This window comes from Balaenoptera borealis, assembly GCF_965194805.1.
Source record: "Balaenoptera borealis genome assembly, chromosome: 4".
Taxonomy (NCBI): Eukaryota; Metazoa; Chordata; class Mammalia; order Artiodactyla; family Balaenopteridae; genus Balaenoptera; species Balaenoptera borealis.
The window spans coordinates 112233410-112249675 of NC_138861.1; the positions used below are offsets into that span (position 1 = coordinate 112233410).

Consider the following 16266-nt stretch of genomic DNA (forward strand, 5'->3'; position numbering starts at 1 on the left):
AGCCCATTTTAATAAAAGCGTATTAGATAAGCATTGCAGGCTGTCCTAGGACCAACTAGAGACGAGCCTGTGATCCTCAGCCATGCGTTCCCATTAGGTGGAGGCCGGCAAGAGGCAAGTCAAGAAGCCTGGTTGCTTCTGGCTCTGGCTCTGTCTGCGCTATGAATTTGTTAGTGCAAGTTCACGTCCCCGATGAACAGTAAGGCAAAACAAACTGAAACATAGGAGTTTGGAGCAGAAAAAGGTTTCTTGCAGGGCCATGCAAAGAGACTGGTGGCTCATCTTCTAAAAAACCTCGAGCTCCTGAAGGGTTTCAGCAAAGCATTTTTAAAAGCCAGGCGAGGGGGGTGGGCGGTCGCAGGGTATGTGACCAGCTCGTGCACAGTTCTCTGACTGGCTGATGGTGAGGTAACAGGGCAGTGTCACAGGGGTTAACATTATCAGTCCTTAGGCTCCAGGAGGCCTGGGGGCTGTGTGCTCATGGTCATCAAGTAGTTAACATCTTTCATTTGGTGCAGGGTTTTCACATCTGTAAAAAAAACTCAGGAAATGTGCATCAAATACTCTTATCTATGTACTTCACAGAGAAGATAAAGCAGAGGATATGGGGGAAGGCCTGTCCCAGGAAGATCCCATAGGGTCCTGCTCCGTTACAAATTTAGGCAAATAATATTCCCTTACTGGCCTTTAATATCCCATCTATAGAAATATTGTAGAACACAACGGCCTCTAGCATTTTGTGAATCCACGGATATGGTTCATACATACAAATCCACCCACCCCACTGCCCATGTCATCACCTCTGAAGCCTTAGTCCTTCCCTTCACCCTGCCTGCCCACCTTTCCTGAGACACCCAGGTCAGCGGAAAAGATGTCTCCTGGGCTTGTTTAGGAAAGATGCTTCTATCCCACATCTGTGACTAACAAGGTGCAGCTGTTGACATACATGTTCCTAAGAAACTGCACTTTCCAACCTTATTTGAGGAACTGTTAAAGCTGGCAGGTCCCTCCCACATCCTTGGCTTTGCCTAACTTAATCCCTCCCTACTCAACCCAAAGAATGGTTTCAGCAATTTACTGCTGGAATTAATTTCTGAAAGTTTCCACAGACGTGGAGCGGTTTCTCAAACAGGCCTTGTGAAATACGTACTAGCCACTTGGATCGTAAGTTGCTTCTTTGGATGCTTCCGCAATTAATCATCAGGACGTGAAATCCTAAAGGTCCACTTTTATACGTCATAAAACTTTTAGACATAATAAATACTGTGACTGAGGCCAGATTTTATCCAATTTTGTTCAGAGTCTATGTCTCTAATTACAGAACATTACACTGATGGTATGTTTCCAAAAGTGTTGATTGTGATGATCATATTTCATAGAAAAAGGGTATTGCATATATTTAGCACAAATTGACTAGGAGCTAATTGAAAAACAAGTATTATTTTATTTAAGCTTGACCATCCAAGGAACTGCACTTCATTATCTGCATTTTACAGACATGGAAACAAGCCCAGAACATTTAAATAATGTGCCCAAGATTACTCAGTAAGTGATAGAGGGGGGATTAGAACCCAACACGAATGATTTCAAAGATCCCATTTGTGACCACTCCATTGCATCATTGTCCCTTCTATCAAGAAACAAATTCTTGGAACCTACATATATTCTTTTCCAACCATTTAAATCACAGATGAGGATACCAAAGCTCAGAGAAGCCAAACAACTTGTACTAAGTCACATGGCACATTAGTAGTAGCACTAAAACCAGATCACAAGCAGTGGTAAATGTGTAATATTCAAATCTCTGAAAAAAAGGTATGAGAACAAAGTTGGAGGACTGATGCTACTCAACTTCAATGCTTACTATAAAGCTACAGTAATCAAGACAGTGTGGTATTAATGAAGGACTAGAAAAATAGATCAGTGGAACAGAACAGAGAACCCAGAAATAGACCCCCATAGAGTCAACTGACCTTTGATAAAGAAGCAAAGGCAATACAATGGAGCAGAGGTAGTCTTCTCCACAAATGGTGCTAAAACAATTGGATATCCACCTACAAAAAAAATAAATCTAGATACAGATCTTACACCCTTTGCAAAAATTAACTTGAAATGCATCATAGACCTAAATTAAAAATCAAAACTATAAAACTCACAGAAGATAGCATAGAAAACCTAGATAACCTTGGGTATGGTGATGCCTTTTTAGTTACAACACCAAAGACATGATCTATGATTGATAAGCTGAACTTGATTAAAGTTTTTAAACTTCTGCTCTGCAAAAGACAATATAAGAGAATAAAAAGACAAGCCACAGACTGAGAGAAAATATTTGCAAATGACACATCTGATAAAAGACTATTCTCCAAAATATACAAAGAACTCTGAAAGCTCAACAATAAGAAAACAAACAGCCCAATGCAAAAAAAAAAAAATGTGTCAAAGACCTTAACAGAGACCTCACCAAAGAAGACATACAGGTGGCAAATAAGCATATGAAAACATGCTCCACATCATAAGTCACCAGGGAAATGTAAATTGAAACAATAATGAGATACCCCATCCATCTATTAGAATGGCCCAAATCAAAACACTGACAACAGCAAATGCTGGTGAGGATGTGGAGCAACAGGAATTCTCATACACTGCTGGTGGGAATGCAAAATAGTACAGGCACTTTGGAAGACAGATTGGCAGTTTCCTACAAAACTGAACATACTCTTACCCTGTGATCCAGCAATCACGCTCCTTGGTATTTACCAAAGGAATTGAAATTTTATGTCCACACAAAAACCTACACACAGATGTTTATAGCAGCTTTATTCATGATTACCAAAAACTTGAAAGCAACCAAGATGTCCTTCAGTAGGTGAATGAACAAATAAACTGTGGTACAATCCAGACATTCCACTGCGGAATATTATTCAATGCTAAAAAGAAATGAGCTATCAAAACACAAAAATACATGGGGGAAACATAAATGCATATTACCAAGTGACAAAAGCCAATCTGAAAAGGCTACATATTATGTGATTCCAACTATATGACATTCTGGAAAAGGCAAAACTATGGTGGCAGTAAAAAGTCCAGTGATTGCCAAGAGTCTGAGTTGGGGAGAGAGATAAATACATAGAGCACAGAAGATTTTTAGTGAAAATACTCTGTATGATATTATAATGATGAGTACATTATACATTTGTCCAAACCCATAGAATGTACACCAAGAGTGAGCCCTTAGGTAAACTATGGTCTTTGGGTGATTATGATGTATCCATGTAGCTTCATCCTTGGTAAAAAATGTAACATTTTAGCGAGTGATGTTGATAATGGAGGAGGTTATGCATGTGTGGGAGCAGGTGATAAATTGAAAATCTCTGTACCTTCCTTCCAATTCTGTTGTAAACTTAAAACTGCTCTAAAAAATAGTCTTTATTTTTTAAAAAAAGTAATTATGCTCACCACAGACATATTAAAGAAAATATTGTATCTCAAAAAAATAGTATGTACATACATGCATGTATAGACCTATTATAAATTTTACTGATAAAAGGATGTACATAGCACACAGTTTTAAAATAATAGCAAAATATACAACACTCTATCATAAATTTTATATAGCCAATTGATTTTCACAGAGTGCTTTCGCTGATTTTTTCCAAACTCTTGTATCTGCAGCCAAACGATGACTGCAATTGATGTAATTACATGAACAGCTTCTTAGCTGAGTCAGATGATAGTTTTTCAATATCAGAAGTATATTTCCTCAATTTTCCTCTTTTTACAATGTAATGGGACAACGTACAGACACAACACACTTTTATATTTAATCTGCTTTGTCAACATTTTCTCCATCTCTTTAAGTCTAGACAAGCAGTAAAACAAAAAATCAAACCCTAATTTGCAGCATTTACCAATTTCCATGGTGTAAATACTTCCCCTGCAGCAGATTTCAAGCTACCAACATGATCATTGAACAGGGAGTTGGGAAGAGATACCATTTTTTAGTATTTCCATCATAGACACAATAGAGGTAAATAACTTCAACAGCATAGATAAATGTGGTAGAATAACTAGGAAGTCATGAGTTTTAAGCAGATGCTACCTTTGTTTTTGAAATAACTTAAGTGTACATTTACATAATTAATTTTTTAATAATGGCCGTGTTTAACACCTGCATTGCAAAATCTTGAAAATTTAACAACCAGCTCCTGTAAGCTGGCACCAGTACCCCACCCAGCCCCCCACCCCTACCCCGAAATGCCACATGCAGGTCTCGCGATACTTTAAATTCACAGAACCCTCTGAGGTTGAGAACTTGTTCATGACTTCACCCTAACAAGTTATGGAGGTAATAGATTCTACAGCAATGCTGTGTTCAGCTCACTACATTATCTCCCAAGAAGCAATACATTTTTCAGCAGAAGCGAAAACTGTCTTGCTGCAGACTGAAGAGCAAAATAAGGACAGTCTCGGCAGATGGTGCTAATTACACATGCAGCCAACAGATGGCGAGCATGCCAGCCTCCTCCTAGTGAAAACTGCTTGACTGAATGTCAAGATGCGAACTATCTCGAATAACAACTGTTTGGGTCTTCTGATGGGACAGGGAATTTTTCATAGCATTTAGGGTATTTGTATACCTCCTCAGGAGGGTCGATTGCCATTTTCCCTCTAATCTTCCATTACACAATAATACTAGTTACAGTGGGGACGCATTCAAAACCATCACGTGAACTTCATCAATTCATTTATTCCACATACGAAGTCTCATGTAGTATGAGTAACCATGTCTCACTTTTCCAGATGAGAAATCGCAACCGTTCCTCAATCCATTTGTTTATTTCATTAATATTTATTGAGGACCTGCCATGACCCTACCCATAGTAAGTAGCAGAATCAAGATTCAAACTCAAGAAACTCAGCTCCAAACCTCATCCTCTTCCAGTATGTCAAATACCTGAGTTGTTATTACTTTCTTGAACAAGCCCCACCCCTGCAAAAAAAATATGGTTGCATTTTTTCTGAATTCTTATCAAAGCTGTATGACAGTATGACAAGTTATTTCACCTGTTTGATCTAGTTTTCTCCCTCGTGGAGTCCCTGAAGTTCGTTTCTACCTCTTAGTCTATAACATTTCAGTTATCTAAGCAATAAATAAGGGAGGCTCATGGCATAAATTACTGCTGTTAGATATATTTGACATAGCTGAAGCCCTCAGGATTTTTGATATTACATATAATATCAGAAACACATTTAAAAAATGTTTTAAAACATCTTTATTGAGATACAGTTCACATACTATAAAATTCACTAATTTAAAATGTACAATTCAATGACTTTAGTATATTCATAGACTTCTGCAACTATCACCACAATCTAAGTTTAGAAAATTTTATCACTGAAAAAGAAAGCCTATATCCATTAAAAGTTGCTCCTCAACCCTTCCCCTTCCCCAAGAAACCACTAATATACTTCCCATCTCTATGGATTTGCCCATTCTAGATTTTTAAAATATAAATGAAATCATACAACATGTAGTCTTCTGACTTCTTTCATCGAGCATAATGTTTTAGAAGTTCATCTATGTTGTAACATGTATCAGTACTTTATTCCTTTTTACTGACAAATAACATTCCACAGTATAGACATACTTGTTTATTCTTTCATCATGTTGTTTATTCTTTCATCAGTTGATGGACATTTGGATGGTTTTTACCTTTTGACTTTTATGAATACTGCTGTTATGAAAATTCATGTACAAGTTTTTGTATGGATGTATGTTTGCATTTCTCTTTGAGTATATACCAAGGAGTGGAATTATTATACCATGCTGTAGTCCTGCATACACACATTATTTTTAGCTAATTTTTTTTTTTTTTTTTTTTTTTGGCTATGTTGGGTCTTCATTGCTGCATGCAGGCTTTCTCTAGTTGCTGCAAGCGGGGGCTACTCTTCGTTGTAGTGTGCAGGCTTCTCATTGCAGTGGCTTTTCTTGTTGCAGAGTGAGGGCTCTAGGGCACCTGGGCTCAGTAGTTGTGGCTCACAGGCTCTAGAGCACAGGCTCAGTAGTTGTGGCGCACGGGCTTAGTTGCTCCATGGCATGTGAGATCTTCCTAGACCAGGGATCAAACCCGTGTCCCCTGCATTGGCAGGTGGATTCTTAACCACTGCGCCACCAGGGAAGTCCCCACACACATTTTTTAAATGAGGGGGATACTAACTGAGGCCAGGGAAAACCTTACGTTATAATGAAGGCACACGACTCACGGACGGTGTAGGGAAAAGATGCACCACCGTTAAGGCAAGGTTCTCACCACAGCCTACAAGACCCTGTGTGATCTGGGCACCCCTCCACCTCCACCACCACCGCTGGGACAGAAGTGCCCCTTTGTGCTCGTCCCACCTCTGAGCCTTTGCACTTGCTGTTCCCTCTGTCAGTGACACTCTCGCCCAGGTATTCATATGGTGTGTTCCCTCACTTTCTTCTAGCCTCTGTTCTCATCACCTATCCACAAAGGCCTTCTGGGGTCTGTCTGAAAAATAGTAGCCCCGTCCCCCATCTCTCACTCACCCTACTTCATTTTTCTTTGTAGCACCTGTCATCACCTGACATCATATACTTGTTTATTTCTTTTCTATCTCCTACCACTGGAATGTAAGTTTACATGAGAATAGCAACTTTTTTTGACATTATATTCCCCAAAACCTACATCAATAAATGTATTAAAAATGAATCCATGCCTGACATACACTATGGGCTCAATAATAAGTAAATGAATAAAAGCAAGATAGATGTCCTTTTCTAAACTCACAGTCACTGAAGCAAATGGGATGCATATCTCTGAAGCAATAAATGGAATGTTCCTATTGAATTTCAGATGCTCAGTCTTTTTATTGAATTTTTTTTGCAGTGAATTGAATTGATCCCCAATAGATATAGTGGTAGCTATGAAAAAAGATGTCTTAGACAGCCGACATCTAGCTTCACAGGGAAAGTCATCAGCATAAGCCATAAGGTAGTTCCCCAGGGAGCTCTACTGCTGAAGCCAATGCACAATAAAATGAGGGCAAGTTAGTTTTATGTTTTCTAATTTCATGCCTTACAGAAGCATCCTGTGGCCTAAGTTTTTTAGTAATATCATTGAAATAGCCAAAGATCTAACATTAACTAGGTGGCCACAGTTGTTGAAATACATCCTGGGTCATATTTTGTGTTTTTACAATGCCTAGAACATCTACGATTGATGTCTTCCATCAGTGTTTGACTTCATGCAGAGAAGTCTATCCTACCTGTTAAAAAGTGTTTTCCAAAAACAAAATAGGGAGAATGGTAATTTTGTTCAATGAAGTAGTTATTTTTAGACCTGGAAGAAGCCTTAAAATCATCCAGACCAGTATGTGTTGTGTTGTGCTGTTTTTGGCCAGCTGGACCTTTCCCCAAAAGAAATCTTAAGAGGAGATCCAGTGGGAAGTGAGTGGAGGTGGAGCCCCGCCAGTGACATAGGGTGATGGACCAGAAACCAGCCACCCCATCCTGCAGTCCTGCAGTTTCCTTGGGAGTCCCCAGGGGGACCACAACGGACTCTTCATAGCAAAGTTAAAAAACACAGATTTAATCCAGCCTTGTTGTCTCACAAGTAAGGAAAGGAGGCTCAGCCAGTGCTCAGTTGAGTTTTAGGTCTCCTACAGTCAGATACAGACATTGTCTCACTGACTCCTCCCACCCCCTATAAAGCAGCATTTATTAGGTCACATCCATTTTTACAGGTAAGCGAGCATTGCTTCCTCAAAGAGCTTTTTCTGACACCCCAGACTAACTTAAGTCTCCTGTGTGTCCATTCAATACCATGCCCTTCTCTTCTTGAAATTATCATCACGATTTTAATAGTGTTTTCAGTGCACGTCTACCCTCTTAGTTATAAGCCCTATGGCAGCAGGGACAGTGCATCTCACCTTCCCAATTATGTCCCCAGAACCTGGAACTCGGCCTGTAAACAGAACAGCTGTAAACACCTTGAGGGGAAGGATCGTGTTGTATTTGTCTTTTTTTATCCCTAGTGCCTGGTCCTCTGCACAGTTCAGAGTAGCAGCTCAATAATTGTCTTTGAGTCGAATTGAATTGTGGAAATAAAACTACCTAGAAGTTGGGAAAATCCTTTCCGGGCCTCATTCAGGCTGTTCTAGGGTTGGGTGGTCTTGGGCAATTGTCCTACCTAGTTTGTCCTTAATTTTATCATTCGTAAAATAAAACAGTTGTTTTCTGGGGTCTTAGAAAACCCTTCCATCTGGAAAATTTTGTGATGCTATTTTCCTCTGCTTAGAAATGTCTGATGAAGGTGTGAGGCAGGGACTTGAATTAATAAGATGACTGTATATATAAAAGAATGTTAATCAAGAGTTAATGGTTAAGAGAGGACCTTAGGGGTCGCACCACATGCCATGAAATCTTCATTCTACCATTTACTAACTGGGGGACTGGAGGTGAGGTACTTTAACTTCCCCACACCCCAGTTTCTGCATCCAGAACAAAGGCAAGGATTGAATGAGATCACATACTAAAATATTTAGCATGGTGCTGGGTATCTAATAAGATCTCAACAAATGTTCATTGGCGTTATCACCAAAATTATTCAAAGGGGAATGATTTCCATTTAAACATATGTGAAAATAGCTTGTTGACATTTTCCATAAACTCACTGATGTTCCTTCTTATGTTTTAGGAGAAAAACCCATGAAGGGAAACAAGGTAAGAAGAAGCATTAAAATGCATTTGTTACCCACCCTTTGTTTTAGAAGCATAGGAATATGGACAATGTGAAAGCTTATGTGGCACTTGAAATATATATCCTAGAAGTTTGTTTGGGATTTGTCATTTCTACTTGTGAACCAAAAAATCATTAACCATTTAGCTCTGCTCAAAGAACCAGAACTTTAATTTCTGATTCTCTTTCCTTTTGCAGACTCCTTTACCACCTCCTCGGTAAGACACTGAAAATAGAATTTTGTTTTGCTATATACTTAAATGATTAGTTCTATAATTTGAGAAAGAGAAACACAAACATCTGACACTGAAAACTAATGAGTTGGTCAATGAACAAGATTAAATAAGCCTCATTCATTCATTTAATCATTCATTCATTCACAGTCATCTATTCAATATACCTCCACTTATCGATCTTTAATGAATGCCTTGCTTCCCTGTTTCCTGTTTCTTTCCCTTTGTCTAGTACAGAAATCTCTCCTTCCTTTTAGTACAGAAATCTGCCAGAGAGTCCTGGCACTGGGAAATGCCTTCAAGGGACCTACAGTATATAAGTATATAATCATATAACTGTATATATATATTTATATATATAATACATATACAAATGCAAATATTATTATACTTATATATATGGAGGCAAAAGCAACAGACTTGGGCTTCCTTGGTGGCGCAGTGGTTGAGAATCTGCCTACCAATGCGGGGGACACGGGTTTGAGCCCGGGTCTGGGAAGATCCCACATGCCGCGGCGCGCCTAGGCCCGTGAGCCACAATTACTGAGCCTGCGCGTCTGGAGCCTGTGCTCCGCAACAAGAGAGGCCGCGATAGTGAGAGGCCTGCGTACCGCGATGAAGACTGGTCCCCACTTGCCGCAGCTAGAGAAAGCCCTCGCACAGAAACGAAGACCCAACACAGACATAAATAAATAAAATTTTTAAAAAAAATTAAAAAATTAAAAAAAAAAAAAAAAAAGCAACAGACTTGATTTCTTAGGCTCTGAGTCAGTCACTCTGTTGTTCTGCTTGGGCCTGTGAGGACCTCCATCACAGCACTTATTTCCCTGGCTGGTCATCTTCTCACCACTTCTCTCTCTGCCCTCCCAGAGGGAAGCATCTTGAGTCAAGGACTGTGTCTTTTTCCTTTCTGCATCTCCAGCATCTACCAACAGTGCCCGATACACTTTGTGAATGAGTGAGGGCATGGGTGAATACATGGGTGTGAGTGAGGCATCCATTGACTTTGGATCATTGTCCTATTTCTTTGGGGAGATTCAAAAGCTCACGTCTTCTAGTCTGGGGCAAAGGAAAAGCTGTAATCATATTTTTACTCCAGGCCTCCCAAAACTTCAACAGATGGAGATTGATAAAGCTATGACACTCTACAGAAAATTACATAACACTCTAAAAGATAGAACCAGACCAAAGGGCAAGTTGCAGGGAGAGAGATTTAGGCTGGTGAGAAGAATGAGTATTCTGACATTCGAAGCTCCCTGTAGAGAGCCGCCACGCCCCCAAAACTGATGTTTCCAGCCCAAAGCTGGGGGCACAGCGGGCAGGGCTGTGTGAATTCCAGGTCTCAGGAGCCATCTGTGCAGCAAACCTTCTCAGGTCCCCACTGTGACTCTTCACACAGGCCACCCATCACTCTTCCAAAGAAGTACCAGCCCCTGCCCCCTGAGCCGGCGAACAGCAGGCCACTCTTCCCGCAGAGGTACACCTTTCCCGAAGTCCAGGGAGGGTCCAGGTGAGAGGCTTGCTGTTGCTGGTGGTGAGATGACCAGGGGACGGGTGGGCAGGGGGAAGGCGGCAGCAATAACCAATCCAGTCACCCCTCTAAATGGGCTCCCCAACGTGGTGGGGAGAGCCATTCCATACCTTGAGGGAAAGCATCTCAGAAGCCTGCAGTTTGACTCCTTCATGAAAAATACACCTTCTTTGTAATAAAATCAGTTACTGGAAGAACAGCTCACTTACGATGTGAATTAGTTATTAAAGAAAATGTTATCATTGCCGGAACTGAAAGGGGGTTCAGACTCTTTGAGGACCAATATCGGCCCCCAGCTTCCCATCTCCCAGGCTGGAGAAGTATAACCGCGCACGTGAAAACCCATTTGTCAATACCATGATTGACTTTTTGACAAATAAGTATGAAAAATCCAACCCTCTGGTATTAAGTGCTGATGCCAGAGCCCCGCTCCCAAATGTATGGGGCACCGGGCAGCCGAGCAGCCAGCTCTGATCACAAAATGTCACAAACACAAAAGGACCTCTTTTTTTTTCCCCCCGAGAGAGTTTAGATTTCCAAAATTACCTTATTTTAGAAGTCAGAACAGAGACTGGCATTTCCCTCGTGTTGCTGCACAGAGTGAGTGATGCTTTCTGACTGCAAGCTTGGATCAGCCGGTGAGGCGCAGGGCACTATTTCGCCAGTGAGCATTGCTCGTGCATACAGAAATTCCAAATATCAGGCACATCGTGCACTTCTGTGGAAAACCCTTTCATCACTGGTTCTGACGGCGGAACGTAAAAGAACCGAAAATGCCATTTCCCCCTTAGTTTTCTGGCAAATGCCTCTTCCCTTTCTGTCCTTTACAAGCCCACACAAACATACATCTTCCATGCAGAAACCACTCCTGATCTTCCTCGTGCAATTTCCTCTCTCCTCTGTCCCCATCTCGTCTCGAAACGTAGGTTCTCCTTCTTATAAACTAGCAGAGGAAGGGCAGTGGTTCTTAACTGGGGGGAAATGTCTTTGCTCCCAGGGGAGTTCGTAGTGTCTGGAGACATTTTGTTGTGACAGCTTGGGAGCTGGGGATGCATCTAGTGGGTAGAGGCCAGGAATGCTGCCAAACATCCTGCAGTGTGCGGAACTCCCCCAGAACAGAGAGTAATAGACCCAAAAGGTCAGTGGGGTAGAGGTTGGGAAACTCTGCCTCAGGGCAAATGACTCGCTTCTCTAAGCCCAAGGCTTTTCTCAGCAGTAGAGTGAGGTTAAGAATAATGCCTACTGCCTACCTCCTGGGCTAATGTGAGAATTAAATAAGATGATTTCTATCAAGTGCTTATCAGTACCTGCCTAGCACATATTTATTACCAACATGTGTTACAGTTACTACCTTGAGCCATTTTCTATTGGTGCCTTTGCCACCACATATAATATGTTTGGAAAGAAGTCTGTCCCTTTGACCCCAAAAGGAGGGGCTAACTCATTGCAGTATGCATATGTCCTAGAACCGCGGCGGGGCAGTTTCCAGAGGGTCTGAGCCAGACCAAGAGTCACCAGATTTGCTCTCTTTTGATTTCTGTTTTCAAAGAATGAGAGTCTTGGAAACAACAACAGTAATAGAACGTCATCAGAATTGGAAATGCGAAATGCGTTGTCCCTAGAACTCCTGACCAAGTCGTCTAATATGACAAGAACTGGCCCAAACTCAGAGAAGGAGATAGAAAATAGGATGAATAAATATCAAAGATGATGAGGTGGTTTAGTGTGGAGAAGAGAGGATTTTTATTTTCTTTCTGTTTCTTTACATTGGAAAGAATAGGATGTGGGAACCCATCAGGACGGGGTTTGGATCCCTGTTGAGCCACTTCTGGCTGTAAAACTTCAGGAAGCTCTTAAACAGTTCTGAGTCCTGCTTTCCTTATTGGTAAAAAGAAAATAACCATCCCCATGAGATAGAATTGTGGTGAGGAGGTATGTGATTTTTCTAAAGTACTAGGATAATATCTGTCACAGCATAGGAAAGAAGAAAGAAAAACACTTAAACAGCATCTCCCATCTGTACCCGACAGAAGTAGGCACCCATAACCCTATTTTGTCTTGAAATAGAAGCTATAGATTCTAGGGCAATGTTTCTCGTCCTGGCTTTACATTAAAATAATTAGATAAACTTTTTAAAAAGTACTGTTCTCCAGGATCTGTTTTAATTCAGAGCATTACTATAGGGCATTACTATTTTTCAAAGCTCCCCAGATGAATCTGATGTACAGCCAGGGCTAGGAACTCGGAGGGACCCAGATTCTAGGGATATTTCTGCCACTCAAGCTTCGAAGGTGCTTAGGCCTTACCTGTCTGTGTCCAAGCTTCTAGTGTCTAAAATAATACTCTCCTGATCTCCAGATGGGCCCCTCTGCTCTGTGGATCACACCAGCCTATTATCAGCCACGTCAGTGGTGTTGGAATCTTTAGACTTTCGTGTTTTGTAACTTTGTGGTGTCTCTAGTTGTAGTTTACAGTGTTTAATCATTCTTAGATGTGATGAGAGCTGTGCTGGGTCTCTTCACCAGAGGATAGTTACATTTCATCTCATTGAATCCTTTCTGCAGCCCAATAAAGTATGATTTTCTAAGGCTTGGAAAGGCCAAAGTGCCCAGCCCAGTAGAGGCATATAATAAGAACCTGGTAAAAATCACTTCCCTACCCACTGGGCACAAAATATCATTAAGATTCAGAGAAGTTAGGTGACTTGGTCAAAGTTATAGGGTTGGTATATGACTGTTGAGAGGGCAAAAAGATGCAAAGTCCAGTGCAAGACACTGGGAATGCCATGAGGACTAAGAGAGCTTTGCTTTATTCTGCTTTATTTTATTTTTTAATTTTTATTGGCATATAATTGATTTGCAATGTTGTGTTGGTTTCTGCTGTACAGCAAAGTGAATCAGTTATACAAATACCTATATCCACTCTTTTTTTAGATTCTTTTCCCATATAGATCATTACAGAGTATTGAGTAGAGTTCCCTGTGCTATACAATAGGTCCTTATTAGTTATATATTTTATACACAGTAGTGTATATATGTCAATCCTAAGCTCCTAATTTATCCCTCTTCCCCCTTTTCCCCCTGGTAACCATAAGATTGTTTGCTACATCTGTGACTCTATTTTTGTTTTGTAAATAAGTTTATTTGTACCATGTTTTTTAGATTCCACATATAAGCAATATCATATGAAATTTGTCTTTCTCTGTCTGACTTACTTCACTCAGTATGACCATCTCTAGACCCATCCATGTTTCTTCCAATGGCATTAATTCGTTCTTTTTAATGGCTGAGTGATATTCCATTGTATATATGTACCACATCGTCTCTATCCATTCCTCTGTCAGTGGACATTTAGGTTGCTTCCATGTCCTGGCTATTGTAAATAGTGCTGCAATGAACATTGGGGTGCATGTATCTTTTCAAATTATGATTTTCTCTGGGAATATGCCCAGGAGTGGGATTGCTGGGTCATATGGTAGTTCTATTTTTAGTGTTTATAAGGAACCTCCTTACTGTTCTACATAGTAGCTGTACCAATTTACATTCCCACCAACAGTGTAGAAGGGTTCCCTTTTCTCCACACCCTCTACAGCATTTATTGTTTGTACATATTTTCATGATGCCATTCTGACTGGTGTGAGGTGATACCTCATTGTAGTTTTGATTTGCATTTCTCTACTAATTAGAGATATTGAGCATCTTTGCATGTGCCTTTTGGCCATGTGTATGTCTTCTTTGGAGAAATGTCTGTTTAGATCTTCCACCCATTTTTTTGATTGGGTTGTTTGTTTTTTTTGTTATTGAGCTGCATGAGTTGTTTGTATATGTTGGAGATTAATCCACCTGCTAGAGTAATGAAAATAGAAACAAAAATTTTAAAAATGGGATCTAATTAAACTTAAAAGCTTTTGCACAACAAAGGAAACCATAAACAAAACAAAAAGACAACCCACAGAATGGGAGAAAATATTTGCAAACGAAGAAACCGAGAGCTTTGCTTTAAGCTCAATTCATTTTTAGTTGGGTCCATCTAGGTAGTCAGATGGCCATTACTAATGACCACATGTGAATGACCATGTGAGGCTGCTGTAAGGTTCACTTTCCATGAAAACAGAAGGAAGATTGGAGATCTGAGCTTCTTTGGCCAACGCAGGAAGAATAGTGCCCGCTGCCTTCCTAACAGCTGCTGCCTAGGCCCCTGCGATGAATTGCCCTCCCTGGGAGGCTGTGATTTACGTCCAGGGATCAACTGCATCAGTGAAGACAGCTGCAGCCTTACAATTGGCCGTGCTCACCGTGGGTGACAGTGGTGGTCCCCACTATTGTGTTTCAGGCCCCATTGGTCTCTGCCAGCTCTGCCCTTCTCTATTTTATAGCTAAGTCTTGGCTTCACAAAACAATTGCTGAATTGAAGCACTTCAGTTAAGGAAAACGCCATTTAGAACATTCATTGACAACTTGAAACTAGGAGAGAACATTGACGTTTGGGGAATGTTGGTTAGACATTTTCAACCACTTATGGGTCATTATTATGATGTACTTTATATATTTTGCTCAGCTTTTTTTTTTTTTTTCTTAAATAGATGTATTTAAAAGGGAAACATATCATCACCATAAATAACCACAACATAATTTCAGAGCAAAACTTTCAGCTTGGGGGAGGTTTTCTCTGTTAAAAGGGAAGAAAAGTAAAGTTAGAGTGATATTTAGAATATAGTAACCGCCACATGGAAACTCTCTCCTTGACATAATTAGAAAGAAGAAAAAAAAAAGTTTCCAACTATGTATCCATTGTAATTTGAATACCATGGTCCATGCACCAAATAAAACTCACCCTGAGAAATCATGAGAGCAATCATCATTTGCTGTAGGTCTAGCTACACATGGCCCACTTTAGAGTCCTCAGCGCTGTGCAAAAAGCAATGCTGCAATCCTTAATTTTCGGATGAGGACACAGAACTGCAGACTGGTCATCGAGCCATGAAATTTCCTTTAAACTTCAGCAAATTCAGTGGCCCGAGGTGCGGGGTTCAGCCAAAATTTAAATAAAGTGTGTGATATTTTACCAACAAAACACTCATTTGCCTAACTATGGTTTTACCTTTTCAATTAGTAATGCTGACACTGCATCAGTTCAAGCAACTTTAGTGGCAAAAATGCATATTTTGATGATTTGGGTGGTGGAAAAAATCCTTATACATATCAAGAAACCATAAAAAGAGAGAAAGTATGGATTACAAAGAAGATATACAAATTCACATTCATGAATGGAAACTGTTGATTTTAAAGTGTAAACTTTATTATCATCATAGTTTTGCAAGATGCTGCCTTTGTGGGAAACTGGGTTAAGGGCACATGGGATGTCTCTGTATTATTTCCTACCACTGCATGAGACCTACAATTATGTCAGAATAAAAAGTTTAAGTTAAAAGAGGGTGTGACTGTTAAAAGTGTTCTGCAGATGTAAGGTGTTATTTTTTCCAAATAGCTTTCACATATATTATTTCATGAGAACCTTAATCAATCCTCTTCATTTCTGTCTGCATTTACCCATTTTACAGGTGGGAAAATGAAGCTTCAGAGAGGAAATTTCACTTATTGAGTGAGATGGCACTCAGAGATGACAGAGCCAGGACTCAAATCCAATTCATTTGAAACTAAGCCAAAAACTAAGAGAGGCTCAGGAAGGGCTATTTTTAGAGTGAAAGGCATTACGCTCAAATGCACATTGAGCACCTACT

General features: G+C 40.3%; 1 protein-coding gene across 1 annotated transcript in view; it reads left to right on the forward strand.

Moving 5' to 3' along the window:
- CLNK (cytokine dependent hematopoietic cell linker) overlaps positions 1-16266 on the forward strand; it is a gene marked incomplete at its 5' end in the record, with an annotated part of 116215 nt that overhangs the window by 48550 nt on the left and 51399 nt on the right. Inside the window, 3 exons of the mRNA XM_082391594.1 lie at positions 8721-8746; positions 8961-8980; positions 10395-10505. Coding sequence (XP_082247720.1) covers positions 8721-8746; positions 8961-8980; positions 10395-10505 — 157 coding nt within the window. The remainder of the gene's footprint in view (positions 1-8720; positions 8747-8960; positions 8981-10394; positions 10506-16266) is intronic.